We start from the raw sequence: 25,971 nt of genomic DNA, 5'->3' as shown, positions 1-25,971 counted from the left end.
GTGTGCTTGCTGGGAGGCCTTGTTGAGGATGTGGAAGAGGCTCTTCCGGCAGCTATCGAGCGTGTGGGGTGCAGCCAGCTGCAGATTGTTGCGCGTGTCAGCACCAATGATGCCTGTCGTCAGGGTTCCGAGGAAATCCTTGAGTCCTTCCAATGGCTGGCTAAATTGGTGAAGGCGACCTCCATCTCTCGAGGAGTGGAAGCCAAGCTGACGATCTGCAGCGTCATACCCAGGGTGGACCGGGGTCCTCTGGTTTGGAGTCGAGTGGAGAATCTAAACAAGAGGCTACGTTGACTCCATGACGAAAATGGTTGTAGATTCCTCAACCTACGCTATGGAGTGGAAGGTTGTAGGATGCCCCTCGATAGATCAGGGGTGCACTACACACAGGAAGCAGCTACATGGGTAGCACAGTACTTTTGGCGTGCACATGGGGGTTTTTAGATTTGGTTCCTCCCCATGGGAAACAAACTGCTGGCCCAAAAAATTACCAGTTCATGACACTGATGTGGGTGTGCCAACTGTAAAAATTGTTAGTTCGCCTAAACAGGTCATTCCAAAGGATTTGAATATGCTTAATCTCCTGTTAGTAAGTTGTCGAAGCGTCTGTAGCAAGATCCCCAAGTTAAAAATAAACAGTAGCAATGCCAATATTGTATTAGGTACCAAAAGCTGGTTGAAACCAGACATAAAAAGCAGTGAAATGTTGAACTCTGATTGGACAATGTTTAGGAAGGATAGGACTGATGCTATGGGAGGTGGTGTGTTCATTGCAGTTAAAAGCTGTTTAAATGCAGTTGAGATCAATACTGCGTCAGACTGGGAAATAGTCTGGATAAAGCTGTCAGTCAGACAAGGATTGACCATTGTATTAGGATGTTTTTATAGACCAGCAGCATCCGCAACAAATGTTGCAGAACATTTCAGGGAAAGTCTGGAGTACATAGGAAGTAAACATCCAAATTATCCATTAGTTACAGGTGGAGACTTTAATCTAGCATCCATTGACTGGGAAAATTACACGTTTAACACAGGGGGCAGAAGCAAAGATTCGTGTGAAGTTATTCTAGGAGCGCTCTCAACATACAACCGTGAGCAGTTGGTTAGAAAACCAACTCGAGGTGGGAACATATTAGATTGGCGACAAACAGAGCTGATCTTTTTGAGGAAGTTAATCTAGAAGAAGGTATTAGCGACCATAATGTTGTTGTGGCTTCTATGTCAGTGGAAGTTGGGAAAAAAAAGAAAGAAAAAGCAGCATAGAGTTTTTTTGTTTGGGAAAGCAAATAAAAGTATCATTAATGAATATCTTCATAGTCAGCTCCAAGCATTCATCGCAGGACACAAAGATATTGAGCATTTTTGGTCGCAATTTAAAGGTATTGTCCACGATGTACTAGAGAAGTATGTGCCTAGCAAAAGTATAGGGGAGGGAAAGGATCCACCTTGGTACAACAAACATACTAGGAAATTGCTGAGAAAGCAGAGAATTTTGCACAGTCGTTTTAAACGAAGTCACTGCCCTGCTGACAAACAGAAATTATGCGACATGAAAACACCTGTCAGAAGGACAATGAGAGACATTTTTAACGAATTTGAAAGCAATATTTTCCCTGCAAATTCTAAAAATAACCCCAAAAAATTTTGTTCGTACGTGGAATCTATGAACGCTACAAATAATTAAATACCTTCTCTTGCTGACAGTATGGCTAATGTAACTGATGATGATAAACAGAAGGCCGATATTCTAAACCTAGCTTTCAAAAACTCGTTTACGATAGAGGACTGCAGCACCATTCCCCCTTTGAATTATCGAACAAATGAAAGGATGGCTGACATAATGTTTAGTGTATCTGGGATTGTAAAACAGTTAAGATCCTTAGACGCCAGGAAGGCATCTGGCCCAGACAGTATCCCCGTAAGATTTTATGTTGACTATGCTACAAATATAGCACCATTCTTATCTGTCATCTATCAGAGATCATTGGAACAGTGGAAAGATCCACAGGACTGGAAGAAGGCCCAGGTCATAGCAATCTATAAAAAGGGTAGAAAATCAGATGCACATAATTACTGGCCAATTTCACTGACATCGATTTGTTGTAGAATCATGGAACATATTTTGTGTTCAGACATAATGACCTTTCTAGACTCTGTGAAGCTCATCTGCAGAAACCAGCACGGTTTTAGGAAACAGCGGTCATGTGAGACAAAGCTGGCCCTCTTTGTGCATGATATACAACAGGCTCTAGATACCGGCTCCCAGGTTGATGCCATATTTCTCGACTTTCAGAAGGCGTTCAACTCAGTTCCCCACTGTCGCTTGCTACAAGAAGTGCGCGCTTACGGTCTATCCAATGACATATGCGGTTGGATAGAAAGTTTTCTGACAGACAGGGAGCATTACGTCGTCCTGAATGGGGTAACTTCAACAAAAGCAAGAGTAACTTCGGGTGTGCCCCAGGGCAGCATAATAGGTCCTCTGCTTTTTACGATTTACATAAACGATCTGGTTGATGGTATTGACAGGAGCCTTAGACTGTTTGCCAATGATACTGTAGTCTACAGAAAAGTAGTATCACACGAAAGTTGTGAGCAAATCAGTGAGTATTTGCAGAAAATAAATAAATGCATGGTGTAATGACTGGCAGTTATCTCTCAATATTAGTAAGTGTAACCTACTGCATATAACAAGGTGAAAATCCCCATTAATGTATGAGTACAAAATAAATGATCAGTCTTTGGAAGCAGTAACATCAGTCAAGTATCTGGGTGTGACTATTCGAAATGATCTCAAATGGAATGATCAGATTACCCAAGTAACAGGTAAGGTGAACTCTAGATTGCAGTTTATTGGTAGAATCCTGAAGCGATGCAGTCCTTCAACAAAGGAAATAGCTTACAATACGTTAGTTCATCCAGTCTTGGAGTATTGTTCGTCCTTGTGGGACCCTTACCAGTTGGCTGTGATTCAATAGATTGAGAAGGTCAAAAGTAGAGCGGCAAGATTCGTGACTGGTACATTTAGCCATCGCGAGAGCGTTACAAATCTCTTAGAAAGTTTGAAGTGGGACACACTTGCAGATAGACGACGTTCTGAACAGAAAGGGCTGCTCACTAAATTCCGAAATCCAATCTTCACCAAGGATGTAAAGCATATATTATTACCACCAACTTTCAAACCTGTAATGATCATCATTCAAAGATAAGGGAAATAAGAGCTCGTACTGAGGCGTTCAGATAGTCGTTTTTTCCTCGCGCGATCCGCAAGTAGAACAGAGGGGGGGAAATATGGCTTCAGCACGAATTGTGCCCTCCGCCACACACCACTTGGTGGCTAGCAGAGTATATATATGTAGATGTAGATGTAGAAATAACTAAGAAATTGCTCTTTTTTCACTGAGGCAACATCAGCTCAACAAGTTAACCAAATTAAGGAAAAGCAAAAACTTGAAAGACTACCCAACAGTCAAACCAAAGTCAGCTCAAGTGATTGCGTCAGGACATCGTGAGATGTGATGGGTGTAACGGGATCAGAACTGCAGTAATAATGGTAACTGTAATTTGTCTCATAGATAAGGAATCTAATGAAAAATGTTGATGGCACATTGTAGAAAGCTGTTCATTTGTGCTACCTTTCTGTAGATTTGTGTTACCTGAGAAGCATAAGACACACTTTATATGGCTGAAAATAAGTCTTTTTCTTACCACTTCCTCTAAGACATTTTAAATGCTAGAGGTTTGGTCAAAGTAGTGTGGAAAGTAACAGTTGATGAAAATCGCAGATGTTGTGGTCAAGCCATCCATTGTTCTCCACTATAGATCTCACAAAATGCTCCCCTGCCTTTGCAGATGCTGCTTTGTGGGAAGTTGTAGTTGATGTAATTCCAGGGACTGATTCTTGTCTTAATCCATCTAGTACAGAGACCAGTATCTGAATGATGACCTAAAAATGTGGCCCAATCATGTTAACTGAATGTTGTACATCAACAGACTGTGACTGAACACTGTGATAGTGACTAGAAGTGGGTGGACTATGTGACAGAGGTCATCCACAATGCCTCTGATGCATTAACTCCAAAATTTGCCTCTCACTGTTCTGTGGTGAACAGTAATGGTTAATCTATGTTGAGGGACAGGAGGATGACTGCAAAACTTCAGAAGCAGTCCATTTCCAGGAAATCAAAATGTTTTGCATAGCTAGGACTAAAGCCAGGAACATGTTGAAGGGAAGAAAGAAAAGGTCATGGTGTAATTTCCTGTGCTTTATAAACTGTTCCACCTGATCAAAGTACTTGTACCTATAAGGAAGGAAAATTAGGGTTGTAACATCATATACTGCACTAAAAAAAAAAAAAAAAAAGCCTTTCGCATTGTTTATGTCACTCTGTTTACCAGTCTCTGTTGTCTGTTATGAAAATGCGCACTGTTCACTGTTTGTAAAAGTTCTTTGGCCTTGGCTTCCCTTGCTTTCTTGGACCTAATGAACCTCATTCATCAATTGCTTTCATACAGCATAGCCTACCACATTCATCCTATTAAATTACAGATTATAAAAAAATATAGTTCTGTTTCATTTCTATACAATATTAATCTTATTTCATAATGGAATGATGATGAATAATTTCTTGTATTTCTTGCACACACATTTTTGTATATTTTTATCAGATGTTTCCCAGAAATTGCTCATGAATCTCTTCATTTCACTCTCTGAGTTTTCCACAACCTATCATTTGCAATGTTGTTATCATACCACCACCTTCTGTTGCAGCACATATTAATTTATTTAATGGGTACCATCTGTTTTGTCCTTAGTTTTCTATCTGTCATGACTCCTATGTACAAGAATGCTACAATGTTTCGGATTTAAACTCTCATCACTCTCATTACGGGAACCCAGCAGCCAGAGACAGTGGCCATGTATGTGTGAGAGGCATTTGTGTGAATGTGTGTGTGTGTATGTTGTCTATTTCAGATTAAGTCCTTCTGGCCAAAATTTAACATGTTTAGTAACCTTTCTGCTGTGCCAGTTGCGGCGGTGTGGTTCTTTCCGTCCCTTTACGTCGGACCTGCACCTACCTGTGAACATTGTCTCAGCAGATCATCAGTAGGAAAGCCGAGTGAAACCTAATGTACTTGGACGTGAACCAGGCTGCAATTTAAGTCACTAACCTACGTTTCAGGAGAAACACGAAATGAAAGGTTGGAAATTTTGTCCTTAATTAATATATTCTGAAACTTAGGTGAACAATTATCATGCCAAGCCCATGCTAGTCTTAACACAGTCACTCACAAACACTTTCACTCACGTTAGCAAGTTTATGGTGTTACATTTCCCGAAAATGTAATAGCTACAAAAATACTGATTGTTTTTGATTGATAATGCTCGCCAAATATTAAGTCTGTCGGTACCTAATGCAGTCACAGTTTTTAGCCACTGACCTGCTCAATACGTCATGTGGAATTCATGTCTTTTCTCTTCACAAAATTCATTTAAAAATTCCGAAATTTCTACACACCCATCGGAATAGTTATGCCATCACTTTACCAACTTTTGATGTATGAAACACTGCTAGATCCAGCAACTTATTGTTTCCATCAGAACTACTACTACACACGTCCGAACTGTTTCATGGCTAGGCTCCCACTCTTCTCTAGAATACTCTGTCTTCTCTACCAGCAGAGAAAGACGCGTGGAGAATATTGCTTCACCATTGGTCAGTTTACTCAACAGCCAATAGCAAAACAACACTTTCCCATGTCAGTCCGCGCTTTTCATCAATAACCAATCGCATAATAGTAAACGTAACGACTGCACTTTTTATCGACGTAATTATCTGGTATGCTGAAGTTTTGCTTATGCATAAAGTTATTTACTATTGTTATTTATACCTGAATTAACTGTCCCTTTACCATAAATTTACTTTACAAATCTATTCTACAAAAATCCCCTCTGTCCATATCCATACTTCTTCGAAATGTTCCCACACTAAATCCTACTACATAACTCGTTAAACAATTATCTTCATATTAACCTTAAACCACACTCACGCATCATTCATACTGCTAAAACACATTTATAACATTTTACATACACACAAAGACATAACACTTTATGAAAATACTAGAACAGTTAATGAAAAACATTCTATTACTTTAGTGCACTCTAGTGGGAACAATCGAAACTAAAATCACAGTCCCCCTATCCAATATTGTCCTCTATCGGCTGACACATAAACTATGTGCGTGTCCAGTCTCGCTTCACCATCTGTCACTATCCAACTCTGAGACACATCTCCCACTTAACCGCCTCCAAGGCAGGATCATTATACGGCGCTACACCTCACTGTCTGCAACTCAGCATTTCTGCAGTGTGGTGAGTAGCAGTCTGTTCTTTTCATATTATTGTCTTTGATGAATGCTATGATTGTAAAATAAGTACTCATCTTTCCTTCGTTGAAAATGCAGTGTTCATAATTTTGATAGATGATTAGAACCTAGAGTTTTAAATTCTCCAGTGAAAACACTGTTTTACAAAATTTCTTCTCATTTTATTTCACATTTTGTATGACCACAAAAGTGTAGTACACCATATACATTTTTACACGAAAGAGCCGTTGTGAAGCACTTTTTGAACCAAAACACATACTGTGTGCAGAGCACAGGTGCTTACAGAGACAGGTATGATTTTCAGACTGATGTTGACTGCAGAATCCCTTAATTGGCGTGCACTCAGTTCTGTATATCATAACTCTGTTTTCCAGAATGTTCTAGAAGTTGTTGAGTCAAAAATGTTTTGTAATCACATCCAATTTTATAGACAGTACACATTCAAATAAAAAAAAAATATGGTTACAAAAAATAAAATCAGTAATGAAATTTACTTGATGTAATCATAAAATAGAAAGTAAAATATAAAGATATGCCACATCACGAGGATTCTTGATATATTACTTTTACAGCATAATAAATTGTTTTTGAAGAAACTGAACATGTTTTTGATATATAATAATAGTTCTTAATTTGATGAACAATAATTTTTCACTTGGCATTAAGCAAAATTAAAATGGAAAAATAGTAACGTCCTTGAGGCATTAGTTATCTATATAAATAAAAATTTAAATGTTCATTTGTTCAAAATTATTAATCTCCAAAAGTTCTTGATGGATTGCTTTGAAATTTTGACACATCACATTCTAATACCTGCGAGTTTTTAGGTACTTACTTAATGTTACACATATTTGAAAATAGTTGTATAAAATGTGTATTCCAATGCAATATTATGTCAAAATTTTAAAGTATTCAGTCAAAAACTTACGAGGATTTGCGATATGGAACGCTTACAGTTTCTGCATAAAATCAGCCTTGGAACAAAGCAGAAAACAGAAACTATATACAGAGTTATTGATCATGTAATGTAGTGTTAACGTGGTAAGCAAGATTTTCATTGTTAGCAGGTGGGGTCATGGCCACCTGTATTATAGGTTCGCAGTGTTTGGAGTGGTGGAGAGGTATGTCTAGTCACTGTATTAACAATAATCACGATCTGACAAATGTGACTATAGTAGCAACCTTCCTTCTGCTCTTTGTGTTGTATTACAGCAGCTTTAATTTAATTTCAGTTATTAGTACAAATGAATGCTTTGGAAGACAGGCGTCTCTATAAGGAGCTGTCATGAATCGTTCTTACTTCCATGTGAAACACACTGATCCATACTACATATGCTTTCGTGGGCTGGTATGACCCGATTTCACACATAAACAATCCTCCTCAAGATGTTCCATAACATTATGACAATTTTCACCCTTTTTCTCACCCAGGACATCATCAAACCAAGTGACCACCGTTTTGGTAACAAGTTGTAGATTTCGTGCCTGTTGTTCTCTGTTTACAAAGACTGCCAGCTTTAGTGTTTTAATCAGTATTGTGTTACCAGTTTTATTTACCGTAATTTTATAGTGGTTATTAATAATAAGTCTCACACCGGAACCCAAAAGGTTTTTGCTGCATGTTGTGTTAACACCATTGGACATGATCGAAACAAAGAGGGAAACCTGCACGCGTGTGCGCGTGCAACAGCACTCGGCCACTGCCTTTGTGATTGATGTTTCGTCTACTATAGAGAGACAAGTAGAGCTAATTGCTGTTAGGAAGAAACAAAAACAATTAATTACTTAACATTTTTAAAAAAGACAATATTCAAATTTGACTTTTCATGCTTTCCCGACGGATCTGTTGCAAATACGCATCTCGGGTTTGCCGCCGGATTGTATTGTGTAAATCGTACAATATTTCTTCGATGCAACTGCTACCACCACCTGATGATGTCGAGCAGTTGCATCGAAGAAATATTGTACGATTTACACAATACGATCCGGCGGCAAACCCGAGAAGCGTATTTGCAATATTCAAATTGTTTTAATTTCATATTTTGAACAGTATTAAGAGAATGACAGTAATTCATTCATTTTCACATGTTGTGTTTCCTGTGCTTTCCTGTACTTCAAGCTCTTTTGGGTCAGACTGCTGAAAAGTGTGAAAAGGAGTATTACTGTAACTACAAATATACATGTTCAGTTCTTCAAAATCTCCAGTATACGGAAGTTCTTCACTGATTGCTTTGAAATTTTGACACAACATTGAATTTTAATATGGGACTGTTTTTAGGTACCTAATTCTTAATATGTAAAGGGAAAACATTGTTACCAAAAACCTCCGTGTACTTTTCAAATGTACTTCAAGTGTGTGCATGTTACTGAAATAAACATTTAGACACATGTAGACCATGTAAGTAGACTCAGCCACAGCAAAGCCTGGCTGGGAACAGCTTGTAACTGATAAAAAGAAATAGAAAACAAATGGACTCAAAATCATTTGGCTGTGACTATTCATGTGATGAACAAGTTTTGTTCTGTAATAATTCCACAAAGTAGTTACCAAAAACATGTTAAAGTGTTGTAAACAAATATTACAAACAAATATGCAAAAGAGTATAATTACATAAATACTTCACAGTATAGTGTACTTACGTTAAGACCATGAATCTTGTATGTTACAACCAAAATCAGAATAAACATTGGCGATTACAGGTGGAATCACAAATTTTGGTAAACTAATGATGATAACATAAACTTTGGTTGATCTAGAAACCCAGAAATCTTGGTTTGTTATAGGTTCCTATACTCAGCTTTTTCCTCCAGGCATGCTCTGCAATAACATGAAAGTTTTTAGTATTTGAACTGCACTGCATAATACCTTATTCTTTAAATACATTTCATCAGAAGCATGTTTATATGTATTGTTTCATTCATCATGAAGTTGCTAATACCTCATGTTACTTGACACAGACTATTTTTCTTGAATAGTTATTCGTAGCAACTGTTTCAGCCTGTAGCTGATAAGTTACAAATCAAATCCTGTAATGTAGTGATTACTATTGAATTCTTACAAAACTAGCTTTAACATTAAATGCCTAGTTTAATGTGTTCTGCTAATCCATATAGTTTCCTTATGAAAAATTCAGATATATTACGGCAGAGAACACACGATGTTGAAGTAAAAAAGTACTGTATTACTTTGCTTGAAAAGTATGGATCCTTTGATTATACACGACAGACATTGGAGCAGTTGGATATTGAAGCCAGGGCAGAAGTGGAAAGGCTGGGAGGCAACCCCTTAATGGAAGCTCTTCTTGATGCGCTGTTGACATGGAAAAATGGTGCGCAAGCAAAGCGACGAGTTTCTATCACTGAATAAAATATCAGAGTTGTGTTATGTAGTGAACTGTTGTCTGTTTTTCTCAGAGTTTAGTAAAACTGTGTAAGTTATTTTATTTATGACTGTTGCGATGTGTCGAATGAAATTACTTTTTTGTTAAACCTCAGAAGCCTAATGTATAAATCTTAACAATATATGTAACTTGCAAACTGTATGTTCCAAAACTCTATACTAAAACATTATAAGAAAGTTGCAACCTACAAGGCTGTGAGCTATGAAAAATGACACCAACTTTCTTATCAAAATATTTTGCAGCGAAAGAGGCTATGTCGTGAATACATTTGAGTTGCAGCCTATTTACTATACCTATTTTGGAGTTTTGGAACATAGTTGCAGAATATCAGTATTAAATGCCATTAGTGGTAAATCAAAGCGTGTATAAGATGACAATATTTAAAACATTCCATTATATATACAGGCTTGTAGCAGTTTAGAGGGTAGATTAGGTAGCAACATTGTTATAAATAATTTATTGTTTCAAAGCATTATTTTCAGACAATAGCAGCTGTGAGAGCAGCATGATCTATGTGTGTGCAAGGTCACTGCCTGTGATAAACAATTTGTCAATTTTACTGCAGTAGTCATGTCGAAGTTGAGATTTTATATAATTTCCATTCTTTCATTTTTGTGTCCTATTTATATCTTTGTCATTGTATTTTTCTTATATTTCTAAATTATACTGAGATCTGTTAAGAGGGAAATCTTTACCTAGCACTTCCAGTCTTCACAATACATTTCCCTGCACTCTTATGCACATCGCTGCCCTTCAGTTCATACAGACCCTTAATACTTCTTCAGAGAGCTTCACATCTGTCAGCTTATTCCTGAAATTATGTTCATTCTAGTAAGTGACTTATCTTCTCTGCTGACATTTCCGCACACTCTGTAATAGTCTGTTCATTTAATATCATTGTCTCTTCCACATCACAATTTTAACAAATATCATTATAGTTTTTCTGGTTTGTTTTGCTCATTTTGTAAAAGTTTCAACATCTTTTACTATGCTTTTTATATGCAAGAATGTTTGTCTAAAATTTTGTAAATATATGTTGGTGCCATGAGACAACTTAACATGCCCACTGACTCAGACATGTCTTGCAAAAGCAAGCTTAAAGGCAGTCGTTAATAAAATAAGGTTGTTGATAGTGGCAAAACACCTTTCTATGGTGCCCAATGACATGCCTCTTAGATTTGTCCACAATCTTTATTGTAAAGGTGGGAAGCTCTGTGACACTGGGTGCTTTGAGTTTTAGTGAAATTCCATTTCCTGCACTCTTAATAGTGTGTCTGGCTATGGCAGAAAAATGAAGACCATAATATTTCCACAGATAAATTGTTTCCTCAAAATTGTAGTCACCATTTAAAGAGTGGTGTAAAGTGACCAGTTCGTAGTTTTGCTCATGTTACAAGCAGGTCTCAGTGTCCACAGTTGAGAAGGAAATTAAATTTAGAATTTACTGTGCTCCATACAGCTCATATTAGAGAGAGTGCCCATATAATCATATCCATCTATGCTAGTGGTGTACTAATTTTACCTCATTATCAAAACCACAAGTTGAATGTAAAAATTTTCTTTGTATATAATTTAAGGTTAAAAGAGAGAACTCATCAAGTATAAGTGTTGAAATGGCATCAGGCACACAAAAAACAATGAAAACCTCACTTTACAGTTTTCCATTTAAAATATTTAATAGTTTTAAAACATGTCAAAAAAATATAAGAAATATAAATACACAATTGCTTTGTCAAGTTCTAAAATCTTAATCACTCTATTTATTTGACTAAGTTTTAAAAAATGTTGATTCTGGTACAGTCAGTACTTTTGTAGATTTTGCTACTACAACAGGAGCATATTTGACAATATGTTGGGCCTTATGTTTAGCTGCCTCTCTTTCCTGCTCTTCATTGAGTTGTCTCTTGCATTATTATACACTTCTACTATTGAGTGAGTTGTCTCCTTTACTCCTAAGGTATTTGCATTTTGCAAGAATGTTCCTTACCACATTTAAAATTTTGTTGTACTGTTTGTGTTAGTAAAACATTAGTGTCTCTGTTTCCAAACATGAATTTGTAAAATGCATGTAGTTTGCAACTTTTTAACATGAGAGTAATTTAGTGTTGCTTATTGTGGAATTGATATCAGTCGTGTTTGATAGTAGTAGCTGTGTTAAAACCAATGCTTTACTTCCAGAGGGTGGTAAGTTCTGTAAGGCGGAACATGAATTGGAATAAAAGTAGATAGTTAATTTCAGGTACAGGTGCATATCACATTAGTAAGAAAGCCAGGACTTTTCACAATTGTAGTGTTAAATGTACCACACAATTTTTCCATATATTGAATAAACAAAGGAACACTTTGTATGTTCCTGGAACCTTTAGTTTAGTATTTTGTTAATTTAGTTCTTCTACCAACATTCTTTTGCTCTTTAACTTATGCTCTGTTCCGCTCCCCATGTGCTTGGTGTTTTTGTAACTTTCCCATTCACGTCTGTCTCAAAAAAGAAATGGGAATATCAAATGTTATATTTCCTGGACCCATAAAACAAATGCAGCATAGGATGACTGGACACACAGAGGTCACGTTGACCCAAAATGCCAGAAGACCACACATTGAGGTGAAAGGCAAAGCAGTCAAAGCTTTTTGTCCAAATATCTAATGTATATTGAACGTAATGATATGTGAAATCAAATGGCTAGTGACATCTCAGCTAGGCTAAGTAAGATACGAAGTAGCTTCTTAGCTCTTATTAAAGCACTTGATACAGTTTTTGTAATTTTATCTAAGAAAGAAATTGCACTTCAGCAAACCATTCTCTTGTGAGGGCATTGTTGCCAAAAATGCACAAGTGGTAAATTGATGCTCCTATTCATAATGGAAATCTATATGAAGAATTTTCTGTATTCATTTTCAGCATTTCACTACAATTCTGATTGGAAAGTGTTCTAGGAGGAAATACTACGGGACTCAGTATCATTTCATTACTTAATCATTGAATACACAAGAAGCCAGATAATGGGGCTTGATGCATTCCAACCCATTTAAGCAATATTAGAAGAATTCATTACTAAATATAAAGCTAAAAATGATCTTAGTTTCTTCTGAGGTTTTATACAGTTCTTGTGATTCAATATTCCTTATCAGTGTATCAGTGCAGAAGAGTATTCACCATCAGTGGAAATGTAACTACACACCTAGATGAATTTCTTCACATCTCAACTCCATTATAGATAAAAATAGTATCAGCTGCCCTACTACAAACCTAATACAACACACTAAGTTATTAATGTCATTCAGTTTTCCCAATTACTAGAGCATCTTGTGAGCCTGTATGTTGGGTCTGTGATTTTTACCTCTGTTAACGTATTTTCAGCTATCAGTTCATAATAATCACAGAATATCATTGGCTCATGGAACATGGTCAAAATGTGACTCATGCTCTACATTAACATTAACCTATTAAATAATATGAAGCTGTTTCATATACCCACAAACAATATCAAACTGTTTGAAAATTTTCCCCAAAATGCTGATAGTGTGTCTGCATGTGGAATGTTGATTGTATGTATTGATTCTTCTGGCTGTCTCCTCAAACTAATAACTACAATCTTTAAATTGCAATAACACACAGACCGTGAAACTGGTTCTTACCTACCTTAACACCTGTCATTAGATTTCAGTCGGTGGAGATACCAACACTGGCATTGAAATGTGCTACACTCATCATCCATAAACCTCAGGATTATTGTCTGCTGTCACAGACACATTATGATAAAAGCTCTGGAACATTTCAGCAATAGGTCGACTGTCATTTTTTTAGCATAAAGAAAATGTTCTTTCTATAACAACTAAGAAACCAACAATTTTCAAAACACATTCTGTTGACATTTCCTTGGCTTACTATAAGAATGTGTTCCTCACAGATTAAAGTATTGTGATAGTCTCTGTATAAAGCACCACTCTATTGTCCCAAAAAATAGTGTCCTTGTCCATCACATTTACACTGTTTCCACAAGTTGATATTCAATATGGTGTTGGGGTTTCTGCTGGGATCGCTATTTGCTGTCATATTACTGGATTAATTTCTCCCCTATATAGACCCCGGTACCCATTTCCTCTTTGCCATTTTAAGTTGGTGGCCAGCCCACTGGAAGAATTATATAGAATCAAAATTATAAATATAGACTTAAATTGAGAAAAATGTAAGTGGCTAGTAAGAAACTGCACGTTTTCTGACAAACATCTTTTATTTTTGAAGGGAACTGAAGCAAATATCGCAGTTGGTCTTAGTACTCAACACAGATGGATGATAACTTGACTTCTCATTGTTCGGTGTAGGGTTGCTAAAAGTAGTGCAACTGCAACCACTTTACTTCTGATAGTTCAAACATGCTTCTTCAATAGTCCCTCCTGGTGCAGTAATGGTGAGCTGCAACAGTGGCAGGAGGTGAGGCATCACCCAACCTCAGTGTCTGAGATAATGTGACTAAATTGCATGTAGACCATTTGGTATTGTTAATGTTTCCAGAATGAGATTTTCACTCTGCAGCGGAGTGTGCACTGATATGAAACTTCCTGGCAGATTAAAACTGTGTGCCCGACCGAGACTCGAACTCGGTACCTTTGCCTTTCGCGGGTAAGTGCTCTACCATCTGAGCTACCGAAGCACGACTCACGCCCGGTCCTCACAGCTTCACTTCTGCCAGTATCTCGTCTCCTACCTTCCAAACTTTACAGAAGCTCTCCTGTTAATGTTCTCGCCGTCATCATCTTCAATTTTTGAAAGTTACCCTTGTGGGTCTGGAATGCTGCATCCAGGCACACATTGCAATCATACCTTAAACATACACAAGTCTGGTGCCTCTGTGTGGTTTCGTCAGTTATACAAAGTCACTAATATCATCTCATTAGGCAGCTGTGGGCACAACTGTCAAATGATGAATAATACTTTCCTTATCAGTCTGCAAGATTTTTAATTCTTTGGTCTCTCCTCTCTTATACTCCCTCTTACACCTGCATTCACCATTATTTTATTGTAACACTGGACTCACATTCGAGAAGACATTGGTTCAAACCCGCGTCTGGCTGTTCTGACAGGTTTTCCGTGATTTCCCTAAATCACTACAGGAATGGCCAGGATGGTTCCTTTGAAAGGGCACTGCCGATTTCCTTCCCCATCTGTCCCTAACCTGAACTGGTGCTCCATTTCTTATGACCTCATTGTTGATGGTATGTTAAACACTAATGTCCTCCTCCTCCTCCTCCTCCTTCTCCTCTTCCCCCTCCTCCTCGCATTCTACTCTTCCACCAAAAGTCACTATTGTTATTAACTTCAGTTTTTTTTTGTCATGTTCCTTTGTGTGCTTTGCTTATCCCGCTTCCCTCATAGCATGCTGTAGTTTGGCTAGGCGTGTATAAGTTACTTGGTCTGTAGGTATAACCTTTCAGAGTAGCAGAGCAAAAGCAGCATCTTCCCCAAGCATTCAAATTTTGCTGGTTTTTGTCTTGTGGCTTCTGCATTGGTTCATATACTTGTATTGTGTTTGGTCATTTTAGTAGCAACCTCTTTGAAAATAATATGTGGTGATTGTGTTCAAGACAAATGAAACATATCTTCTAGCCTCAAGCAACTATGTGGTGCAATGCTTCCATTGGTATGCTTCATGGAAATACTATAATGGTAATTGGCTCTAAAGTTCCTATATGGAGACTTGTAAGGCATCCACATTTCCATTGACAGCAGCCCTTGAAAATAAAAGTTTTAGTGGAGATTGATTTCATCAGTGAAAGTTGAAATTCTATTTGAACCTTACTTGCCTCTTCTTCACGGATAGTCCCACAGCCAAATATTTATTGAATGAATTTGGCTTTTTTTTTCTTCACTTAGGCTGTTACATATTTATTTTTACGAAAAGTTTCAGGTTACAAAGCCATTGACTAGTGAATATCTGTACAGAAAAGAATACTTCCATTATATACACACAAAAAAGAACACAGTGGTGTGAAGGTAAATTAGTGGGAAAAAATAAATGTCAAAACTGTTAACATGCTTAAAACAGTTGTAAACTAATAGGAATTGAGATACAGATTGTGAATATGTTGTCAATTTAGATATTTGGCAAATTACAGGCAACCTTTTTTCTGCTAGTGTACTGTCACACCATTGTGTCTTATTTCATGTAGTAACACAAGTAGGCTTTTCAGTACATATATTCACTAGGTAGTGGCTTCTTAAGCCAAAACCAGTGGTGAAAATAAAAAATAGTGCCCTAAATGAACATAAAGTTCCACATTCATTCAAAAACTTGTCTCTCCATGGAAAAATAATGCACTTCTACTGACTTCCAGTTATTGATTACAAACTGAAGAGATTCAGCTTTTGTTCTCCACAACCTCTCTGTTGCATATCTTAGTTCCAGTTATAACGTGAAACACAATGGTATTCTCCTGACAACTTCTCTCTTCTCAGTGTATACTTAAACTAACTAACAAATTACAAGGAGACAGAATGTGTAGCCCATACTTACCTTCAAGTGGCAAGATGTAAAGTAGGCACACAAATGGAGAAAAAATTATCATAGCTTTTAGAAGTGCTAGTTCCTTCCTCTGGTAAGAAATAGGGATAGTTTGCTGAAGGTTAGAAAGGGGGACCAGGTAAATCAGATTGAAAGGGACCCATCTGTTTTGAGGAAGGGGAAACAAGACATATACACATCAAAAAAAGTTTTGTGTCACCTCATTTCCAAGAGTTCCAGAACCTGTACAGAAAACTGGAACAGAGATCAACATAAACATCATTTCCACCCTTTTTATTGCTCATGAAAACCACATATTCCATGTTGCACCACCATACAGCGAGACCTTCAGAGGTGGTGGTCCAGTTTGCTGTACACACTGGTACCTCTAATACCCAGTAGCATGTCCTCTTGTATTTACACATGCCTGTATTCATCGTGGCATACTATCCATAAGTTCATCAAGGCACTGTTGGTCCAGATTGTCCCACTCCTCAACAGCAGTTCGGTGTAGATCCATCAGAGTGGTTGGTGGGTCATGTCGTCCATAAACAGCCTTTTTCAATCTATCCCAGGCATGTTCGATAGGGTTCATGTCTAGAGAACATGCTGGCCACTCTAGTCGAGCGATGTTGTTATCCTGAAGCAAGTCATTCACAAGATATGCATGATGGGGGCATGAAATTGTCGTTCATAAAGACGGGTGCCTCGCCAATAAGCTGGCGATAAGGGTGCAGTATCAGTTGGAGGATGGCGATCACGTATTGTACAGCCATTACAGCGCCTTCCATGACCACCAGTGGCGTACGTTGGCCTCACATAAATGCCACCCCAAAACAACAGGGAACCTCCACCTTTCAGCACTCGCGGGACAATGTGTCTAAGGTGTTCAGCCTGACCGGGTTGCCTCCAGACATATCTCTGACGATTGTCCGGTTGAAGGCATATGCAACACTCATCAGTGAAGAAACATGACGCCATTCCTGATCAGTCCATGCGGCATGTTGTCGGGCCCATCTGTACCACGCTGTGTGGTGTCGTGGTTGCTAAAAGATGGACCTCGCTATGGACTTTGGGAGTGAAGCCGTGCATCATGCAGCCTATTGCGCACAGTTTGAGTCATAACATGATGTGCTGTGGCTGCATAAAACCATTATTCAACATGGTGGGATTGCTGCCAGGGTTCCTCTGAGCCATAATCCGTAGGTAGCGGTCATCCACTGCAGTAGTAGCCCTTGGGCGACCTGAGTGAGGCATGTAAGTGACAGTTCCTGTCTCTCTGCATCTCCTCCATTACCAAAAAATGCCACTTTGGTTCACTCCAAGACACCTGGACACCTCCCTTGTTGAAAGCCCTTCTTGGCAACAATGCAGATGCGATCAAACCGTGGTATTGACCGTCTAGGTGGGATTGAACTACAGATAACACGAGCCATGTACCTCGTTCCTGGTGTTATGACTGGAAATGGTCAGCTGTCGGACCCCCTCCATCTAATACACACTGCTCATGCATGGTTGTTTACACCTTTGGGCGGATTTAGTGACACTTCTGAACAGTCAAAATGACTGTGTCTGTGTTACAATATCCACAGTCAATGTCTATCTTCTGAAGTTCTGGGAACCGGGGTGATGCAAAACTTTTTTTGATGTGTGTGGAACAGCCTTTGCGGAATTTTTCTTGTTTTTTTGTGTGTTATCCACGATTGTTACCTAGCACCCTTCTTCATTTTATGTTACTTTTTTTTCTATGGTTCTTTGTTTTGCCTTGTCCTCCCAATAGATTGCTTGTATTCACCCTGGGGTTTGAGTGACCTATTTCTCCTTACTAATCGTCACCAACCACTGTATCTTTCATCCCTGGGGAAGGAAGTTAGTGACTTTTCATCTCTGTAGCAATTCAAAACAGCAAGCAATTATTAAGAAGCACAACAAAAGAATAGGCACCATTTTTCACCTTGTGAAGGTATTGTGACCAAGGGGTGCAGGATTGCAAAACAGTTACAGATTTTACAGTAGAACAGAGTGAAGCTTGTAAAGTGGTGTTTCTGAGAGTACCTCTAGACAATACAAATTGTTGGACCTGTAAGTCAGGTTCCAATATCATGCCATGTGTATACTAGTAAGCGAGTTAAATAAAGGGCCTCATGATACCTGGTGTTTGGAATTGCCAGATCTCCCGATTAAAACAGTCGGCACTTCTCTCTGTTGACTGACATATGCGTAGTATCAATATCTCAATATAAAGCGAGCAAGATTGAGAAACCTCTCACTCCTTACTGACAATTGCGATTAGTGCTACATTCCTGTTGGGTGTTAATTTGCATATCTTCCTGGTTATTTCCTGCTATCATAAAAGTATGCCTTTTTTTCAGTGCTTGGCCCGACCATGTAGATGAATTCCTTGGTTATTTCTGGTTTGTTATGAATTTCATTGATTCTAGCCTGGTCAGCAGTTGTATTTGGGGATATTTTGGCTACTTGAAATACACTTGGTTTGCCCAAGCTCCACCTTTTTTTTCTTTGCTTTATTCTCAACAAAACAGTAACAATCTATACAGTTGTCCCAATGCCCCCCCCCCCCTCCCACAAACAGCACTCTCCTCATCGTTTTACAGAGATATAAAGAAATCTTTGGTGCCCAAGAGGTCCCTGCTGCTGCTCATATGGCCGTGGTGTCATAGGTGACATATTTTATGTAACTGTCATGGTGTAATATCCAAATTCTCTCCCACATTTTTAGTAATAATGGTGATTGAATTCCTTACAATGTATGACATTTTCTGTAATTTCCTTCCTTCCTTCCTGATAATGGACAAAAGATTGAAATGCAAAACCTGTTGAAGATATCCTGGACTTCTGGTACCTTTATTTTGCAGTGTGTAGCAACTTACAAAAATACTGACAAGACAATTTCTTTTATTTTGAGTACTGTGTCTTCTGAGGACTTTTCCTGTTTTGTTTGTTGGCTTTTAAGCTAAATGGTTTTTTAAGGGCTAATCATCTATGCTGAGTAATATTCAGCCTTGGTCTGTGTTCCCGGAATTTATGAAATTCTTGTGAATGCGGCAGCACTGCATTCCAACTAGTCCATGTTCAAAGTCACTGAGCTCTCCTGACTGACCCATTCTGCTTTTGCTTCTTCCCTACTGACAGCACAGTACGCTCACCTCCTTTTGTACTGGTCAGAGCCACTTCTCATGGCATCCAGTGATCAATTCCACATTACATACGGGTGTCCATATACTTTTGATCAGATAGTGTATGATTTCAGAACAATGCACATTTTTGACAAATATGCCATTGTCAAACACAACTTCATAAACAACCATACAGTTATGTTTGATGAAGCTGTAATCTTATCCTGTACACATACATAATCGTATTCTGACATTGTAAAAGCTGTTAAGATCAGAATGTGCAACAAGAACAACAACCACTAACAGAATCACCATCACTACCAATGTTCCTCCATAATAGATGTTGACATAATCTTTGGAATCATATTCAGGTTCCTTGACTTTGTGATCTTGATGACGTAATTGAGCCAGCTAAATAAATGGTGACAGGTAAGTCACTGAAATCTTGATTTTACATACAAATCTGATGTGCAGGAAATCCGTAAAATATTTATCCAAGGATGTCACCACAAAAAGTTGTGTTCTCCTTTTAGTATAGCTTGTTTCATTTCATGTGTAGAAGACAAAGTAATGATATGCTTATGATGAAATAGTAATATGTGCACAGTCAGACTTACGTTGAAATCTCTATGTTGTCTGGGAAATCATATGATGTGTAGAGGCAGCTGCACGATATCAGGACGAAAAATAGTACCATCTCTAGGATCCTAAATAGACAACACAAGGTAACCAACTGGGGTAAGAAGGGAAAGGCATAGTGTACTAAGAAACTGCTTCATAAGTATTTGTGTACTGGCGTCAGGAGATCAGATAAATGTCGCTTCTGTTAGTCAAATAAAAATTACCGTGCTACGTTTCAAGTCACTGCAGGCAGCTCAGGTGCATGTAAGCCCACATCTACAGTTCATCACTCGGTGTAGTATGAAGTGGTGGTCCCAGGCAACTTTTACATTAAGGCTGACATCTATCTAGGTTTACATTCTGGCATACAATTGAACCCATGTCAGTTAGATACCCAAACCCACAACTATTGTGGTTTATGCCATTTTTCCCATTGTTACAGATTCATGGATTCACATGATGTCTGATGTGGTATTAACATGCCAGTGTGGAGAGGAGTGATGACAGTGACAGTCACATTGTAATAGCTTTTATTTGTTTTGTAACAAGTGTGGTACTGCAAATACATGTCTAAGTAACAACAGGGCTTTTTTTTAGTTTATCTTCCTATTTTTTTCATTTAGATGTTAGTGATAGGATGGACCAGAAGTGCGCTTGTTGGGTACATATACAGGAGAGACTGGCCTCAATTAGCAAACATCTGAAGACACTGTTGGACATGATCAGCCATCTGCAGGTTGCTACCTCAGGGTGTAGCAGCAATGGGCAAGCTGGGTCATTGCATGTAACACCTCAAGTGTCACTTGTTTCTCCCATGGGACCTGCTGCCGAGACACCTTCCAGTGCATCCAACATAGAGAGCCCTGTTCACCACAGGGTGATTCATGGGACATAAGTCTGCAGCTCGTGGTCTCACGGTCGCGTTCTCGTTTCTCGAGCGGGGTCAGGGATTTTCACCTGCCTCGAGATGACTGGGTGTTTGTGCTGTCCTCATCATTCATCAAAAGCGGCGAGATTGGACTGTTCAAATGTTGGGAATTTGTATGGGCACTGATAACCACACAGTTGAGCGCCCTGCAAACCAAACATCATCATCGTGGGTCATAACTCATGCCCACTGCTCAATGTGGAGACTGAATGAGGGCACTGGCTACCTAGCCTTATCCATTCACCCTGTGAGCGGACAGGTGGCCACATCTTCAACAGGCCGACAAGGCACCCAAGGGGAGAGGACGGGGGGGACTGGTAGGTGTGTTATGGAGCCCCTTAGGGGAACTGTCTAAGGCTGGAAAGGAGTCCAATCAGCACTCAGTATGACTGCCCAAGAGCCTCATATGAGATGTGGATGAGGCTATGCCTGCAGTTATCAGGGCTGCAGTCATCTGCAAATTTCAACTCGTGTCAGCACTAGTAATGTCTTTTGCTTCAGTTCTGAAGCCATTCTCAGTTCATATGGACAGCTGGCAGAACTGGTGAAGAATGTTGGCCTCACTTGTGGTGTACAAGCAGAATTAACAATTTGCAGTATCGCATGCAGTTGAACGGAATGGACAGTCTTGAAAGGAGGGTATAAGATGAACATCAACAAAAGCAAAACTAGGATAATGGAATGTAGTCTAATTAAGTCGGGTGATGCTGAGGGAATTAGATTAGGAAATGAGACACTTAAAGTAGTAAAGGAGTTTTGCTATTTGGGGAGCAAAATAACTGATGATGGTCGAAGTAAAGAGGATATAAAATGTAGACTGGCAATGGCAAGGAAAGCGTTTCTGAAGAAGAAAAATTTGTTAACATCGAGTGTAGATTTAAGTGTCAGGAAATCGTTTCTGAAAGTACTTGTATGGAGTGTAGCCATGTATGGAAGTGAAACATGGACGATAAATAGTTTAGACAAGAAGAGAATAGAAGCTTTCAAAATGTGGTGCTACAGAAAAATGCTGAAGATTGGATGGGTAGATCACATAACTAATGATGAGGTATTGAATAGAATTGGGGAGAAGAGGAGCTTGTGGCACAACTTGACTAGAAGAAGGGATCGGTTGGTAGGACATGTTCTGAGACATCGAGGGATCACCAATTTAGTATTGGAGGGCAGCGTGGAGGGTAAAAATCGTAGAGGGAGACCAAGAGATGAATACACTAAGCAGATTCAGAAGGATGTAGGTTGCAGTAGGTACTGGGAGATGAAGAGGCTTGCGCGGGATAGAGTGGCGTGGAGAGCTGCATCAAACCAGTCTCAGGACTGAAGACCACAACAACAACAACAACCCAGAGTTGACTGGGTCCTTTGGTTTGGAAGCAAATAGTATGTCTCGACCAGAGTCTCCACTGATTCTATGGCGGTCCAGGCTACAGATTTCTGGACTTGTGTTAATGGGATAGAGCATCGTAGGACTCCCTTGACTTCTCAGGGGTGCACTATACAGCAGAAGCAACTACTCAGGTTGCAGAGTAGTTGTGGATTACACATTGCGGTTCTTTAGGTTAGACAATAATTTGAGGTCACCATTTGACACGCAGAGAGTGAAATCAGATAGTGTGAAGACACCTCAGATGTCAATGAACGAGGTGGTGCAGTGGTTAGCACACTGGACTTGTGTTTGAGAGAATGATGGTTCAAACTCCTGCTGGCCTTCGACATGATTTCTCTGTTGCACTCAAGCAAATGCGATTCTAGTTCCTTTGAAAAGGACACAGACAATTATCTTCTCATCCTTTTGAAATTCAAGCTTGTGCTCCATCTCTAATGACCATGCTGTTAATGGTGTGTTCAACTCTAACCTACCTTCCTTCCTTTGATTGTCTAGATTGTAACAGTAAATTGTCCCTCAATTTACTGCCCTCCAGGTAAGCTGTCATGCTCAAATTATACTTTGAAAGAAGAGATGACTTAAACCTGAAGTAAAGAGCTCCAAAATACTTAACAAGGCTTGTAAAGTATATGGAAAATACAGGTTAGACATCATAGGAGTGGGAGTGTTCATTGCATTTGACAAAAATATTGTCTCTGTCAAGTTAAAAATTGAGTTTTACTGCGGAGTTTTCTGGACACGATTAACTGGTTTAGGAGAACTAAAGTTAATAATCAGATGTTTTCATCAGTCAACCGATTCCATCTTGAAAGTTCCAGAAAGATTCAAAGAAAGTTTGCATTGAGTAGAGTGGAAATTTTCCGATTATGCAATTTTAGTTGGAAGTGACTTTAATCTACTGAGTACAGACAAGGACATCTATGGGTTCACTGCAGGTGTAGTAGTTACGAACAAATTCTGTGAAAACTGTCTTCAGCACCTAGTTCGACAACCTACACGTACTGGAAATGTTTTAAACTTTGCGGCTACAAATAGATGTGAGATTATCCACATTGTCAGTCTACAGGCTAGGATTTGAGACCATGATGTCATCACACTGATGCTGGTTAGTAAAGTTAATAAATTCATGAAGGAGGCTAGGGAGTCTCTTTGCTGGAAAAAGCCAGTCGGCAGTTATCATTCTACTTAAACAATGAATCGACATCGTTTAGTTCCAGTAAGAAGCATAACTCCAAAGTGCTGGGTATAGTTGGACAGAAATTCATTTTTAGGTTGTGATGCAAAAAGAGACAGCCAAAGTTACATCTAAAATGAATATTTATTCAGTCAGTGACCAGTTTCGGGATACGCCCATTCTCAGACCAACCAATGATTGCCAGTTAAAATGTCTGTCCAAAATAGCAGGTGATTGGTCCCAACTAATTTTCATTAACAAAACCAATGTTTGCCAGTTACCAAACATTAGTTGGGACCATAATACATATATACTCACTTTGTTTGTTGCCATGGTAGACAGAAGTTTTAAGTGGGAAACATTAGTTGGTTTGAGAATTCGGGTTGCCCAAAACTGGTCACCAACTAAATAAACACCCATTTTAGTTGCAATCCTGGCTGTCTCTTTCTGCATCACAATCCAGTAAGAAGAAAGGCATGGAATTAGGGGCAAAATTTAAACTGATGGTAAATCACACTGTGGGTAAATATGAGCCGAGTAAGTGGATTAGGGATGGAAAATACTCACTATGGAATACAATATTAGTAGTGTGCTGCTGAACAGTCGGGTAAATTAAATTTAAACATAAAAGTGTAAAAGATATGAAATGAAATGAGCATATGAGGTTGGTTGGTAGGGAGGCGAGTGGATGATTTTATTTAATGGGAAAATTCTAGGAAAGTGTCACCCATCTGTAAAGGAGACCACGTCCGGAACACTTGTGGGGAATCTCTTGAGTACTGCTCAAGGCTTTGGGATCCCCACAATGGCAAGTTAAAGGTATATTTGGAGGCTATTCATAGGCATGCTGCTAGGTTTGTTACTGGTAGGGTCACTCAACATGTGATTATGGAAATGCTCCAAGTACTCAAATGGCAATACCTGGAAGAAACACAACATTCTTTTTGGAAAATACTGTGGAGAAAGATCAGAGAACTGGCATTTATGACTGATTACTGAACAATTGTACATCTACAAATGTACATCTCTCATAAGGACTGTGAAAATGAGAATTTAGAGCTCTTTCTGAGGCCTGTAGACAGTCATTTTTCCCTCATTCATTTTCCAAGTGGAACAGGAAAGGGGGAACAACTATCAGTTGTACTAACAAGGGAACCTCCCCATCGCACCCCTCTCAGATTTAGTTATAAGTTGGCACAGTGGATAGGCCTTGAAAAACTGAACACAGATCAATCGAGAAAACAGGAAGAAGTTGTGTGAAACTATGAAAAAAAAAGCAAAATATACAAACTGAGTAGTCCATGTGCAAGATAAGCAACATAAAGGATAGTGTGAGCTGAGGAGTGCCGTGGTCCCGTGGTTAGCGTGAGCAGCTGCGGAACGAGAGGTCCTTGGTTCAAGTCTTCCCTCGGGTGAAAAGTTTACTTTCTTTATTTTCGCATAGTTATGATCTGTCCGTTCGTTCATTGACGTCTCTGTTCACTGTAATAAGTTTAGTGTCTGTGTTTTGCGACCGCACCGCTAAACCGTGCGATTAGTAGACGAAAGGACATGCCTCTCCAATGGGAACCGAAAACATTTGATCGCAAGGTCATAATTCAACTGATTCCTCACAGGAAAACATGTCTGATATATTCTATATGCCACTGGTGACGGCATGTGCGTCACATGACAGGAATATGTTGTCAACCCACCTAACTTGTACACTTGGCGAATGGGTAAAAGGATTCTTCTACCTTGCCCAATTTAGGTTTTCTTGTGGATGTGATAATCACTCCCAAAAAAGTGATGAAAACATAAGAGTTTGTCATGTAAACTGAAAATAAAAAATTAAAGTTTTCACTCGAGGGAAGACTTGAACCAAGGACCTCTCGTTCCGCAGCTGCTCACGCTAACCACGGGACTCCTCAGCCCACAGTCTCCTTGATGTTGCCTATATTACGCATGGACTACTCAGTTTGTATATTTTGCTTAGTTTTTCATAGTTCCACACAACTTCTTCCTGTTTTCTCGATTGATCTGTGTTCAGTTTTTCAAGGCCTATCCAGTGTGCCAACTTATAACTAAATCCCTTGTAACTACTTCCCTTGTAAGTACCCTCCCCCATGCTTTGTATTGTGGCTTGCAGACTATTTATGTAGATGTATATGTACAAACATAAACTTTTCAGAACATTCGATATAAGCACCCACCATAGCGTCAATCAGAAATGAAAATATAGTGCCATCTGAAGTGGTGCACAGTTGAAGCTTCACTCACATGTGGCTTCCATCTCACTGCCAGTGATTAGGGTTGAGGGACAACAAGCTGCCATCAGTGAAACTAACATGACTGTAGTGTTCCCCTCCTGGCTGCTGTAGGACAGTGCCCAACCTCTTGATGGGGCATTGTTCTCTGACACATGTATTCCTCCTCCAGCAGGAGAATACACCATGT

The 25,971-nt window shown here is 39.0% G+C and overlaps 1 protein-coding gene across 2 annotated transcripts in view; it reads left to right on the top strand.

Moving 5' to 3' along the window:
* The window catches only part of LOC126091066 (terpene synthase), a 53,700-nt gene extending 41,994 nt beyond the window's left edge, over positions 1-11,706 (top strand). For both annotated transcript variants that reach the window (XM_049907034.1, XM_049907033.1), the window contains exon 6: positions 9,525-11,706. In XM_049907034.1, the coding sequence (XP_049762991.1) occupies positions 9,525-9,757 (233 nt within the window). In that variant the 3' untranslated portion in view covers positions 9,758-11,706. The remainder of the gene's footprint in view (positions 1-9,524) is intronic.
* Positions 11,707-25,971: the final 14,265 nt, after the last annotated feature.

This window comes from Schistocerca cancellata, chromosome 1 (assembly GCF_023864275.1).
Source record: "Schistocerca cancellata isolate TAMUIC-IGC-003103 chromosome 1, iqSchCanc2.1, whole genome shotgun sequence".
Lineage (NCBI taxonomy): Eukaryota > Metazoa > Arthropoda > Insecta > Orthoptera > Acrididae > Schistocerca > Schistocerca cancellata.
The sequence above is the reverse complement of the archived record's forward strand: the minus strand, read 5'-3'. Positions and strand labels throughout refer to the sequence as shown.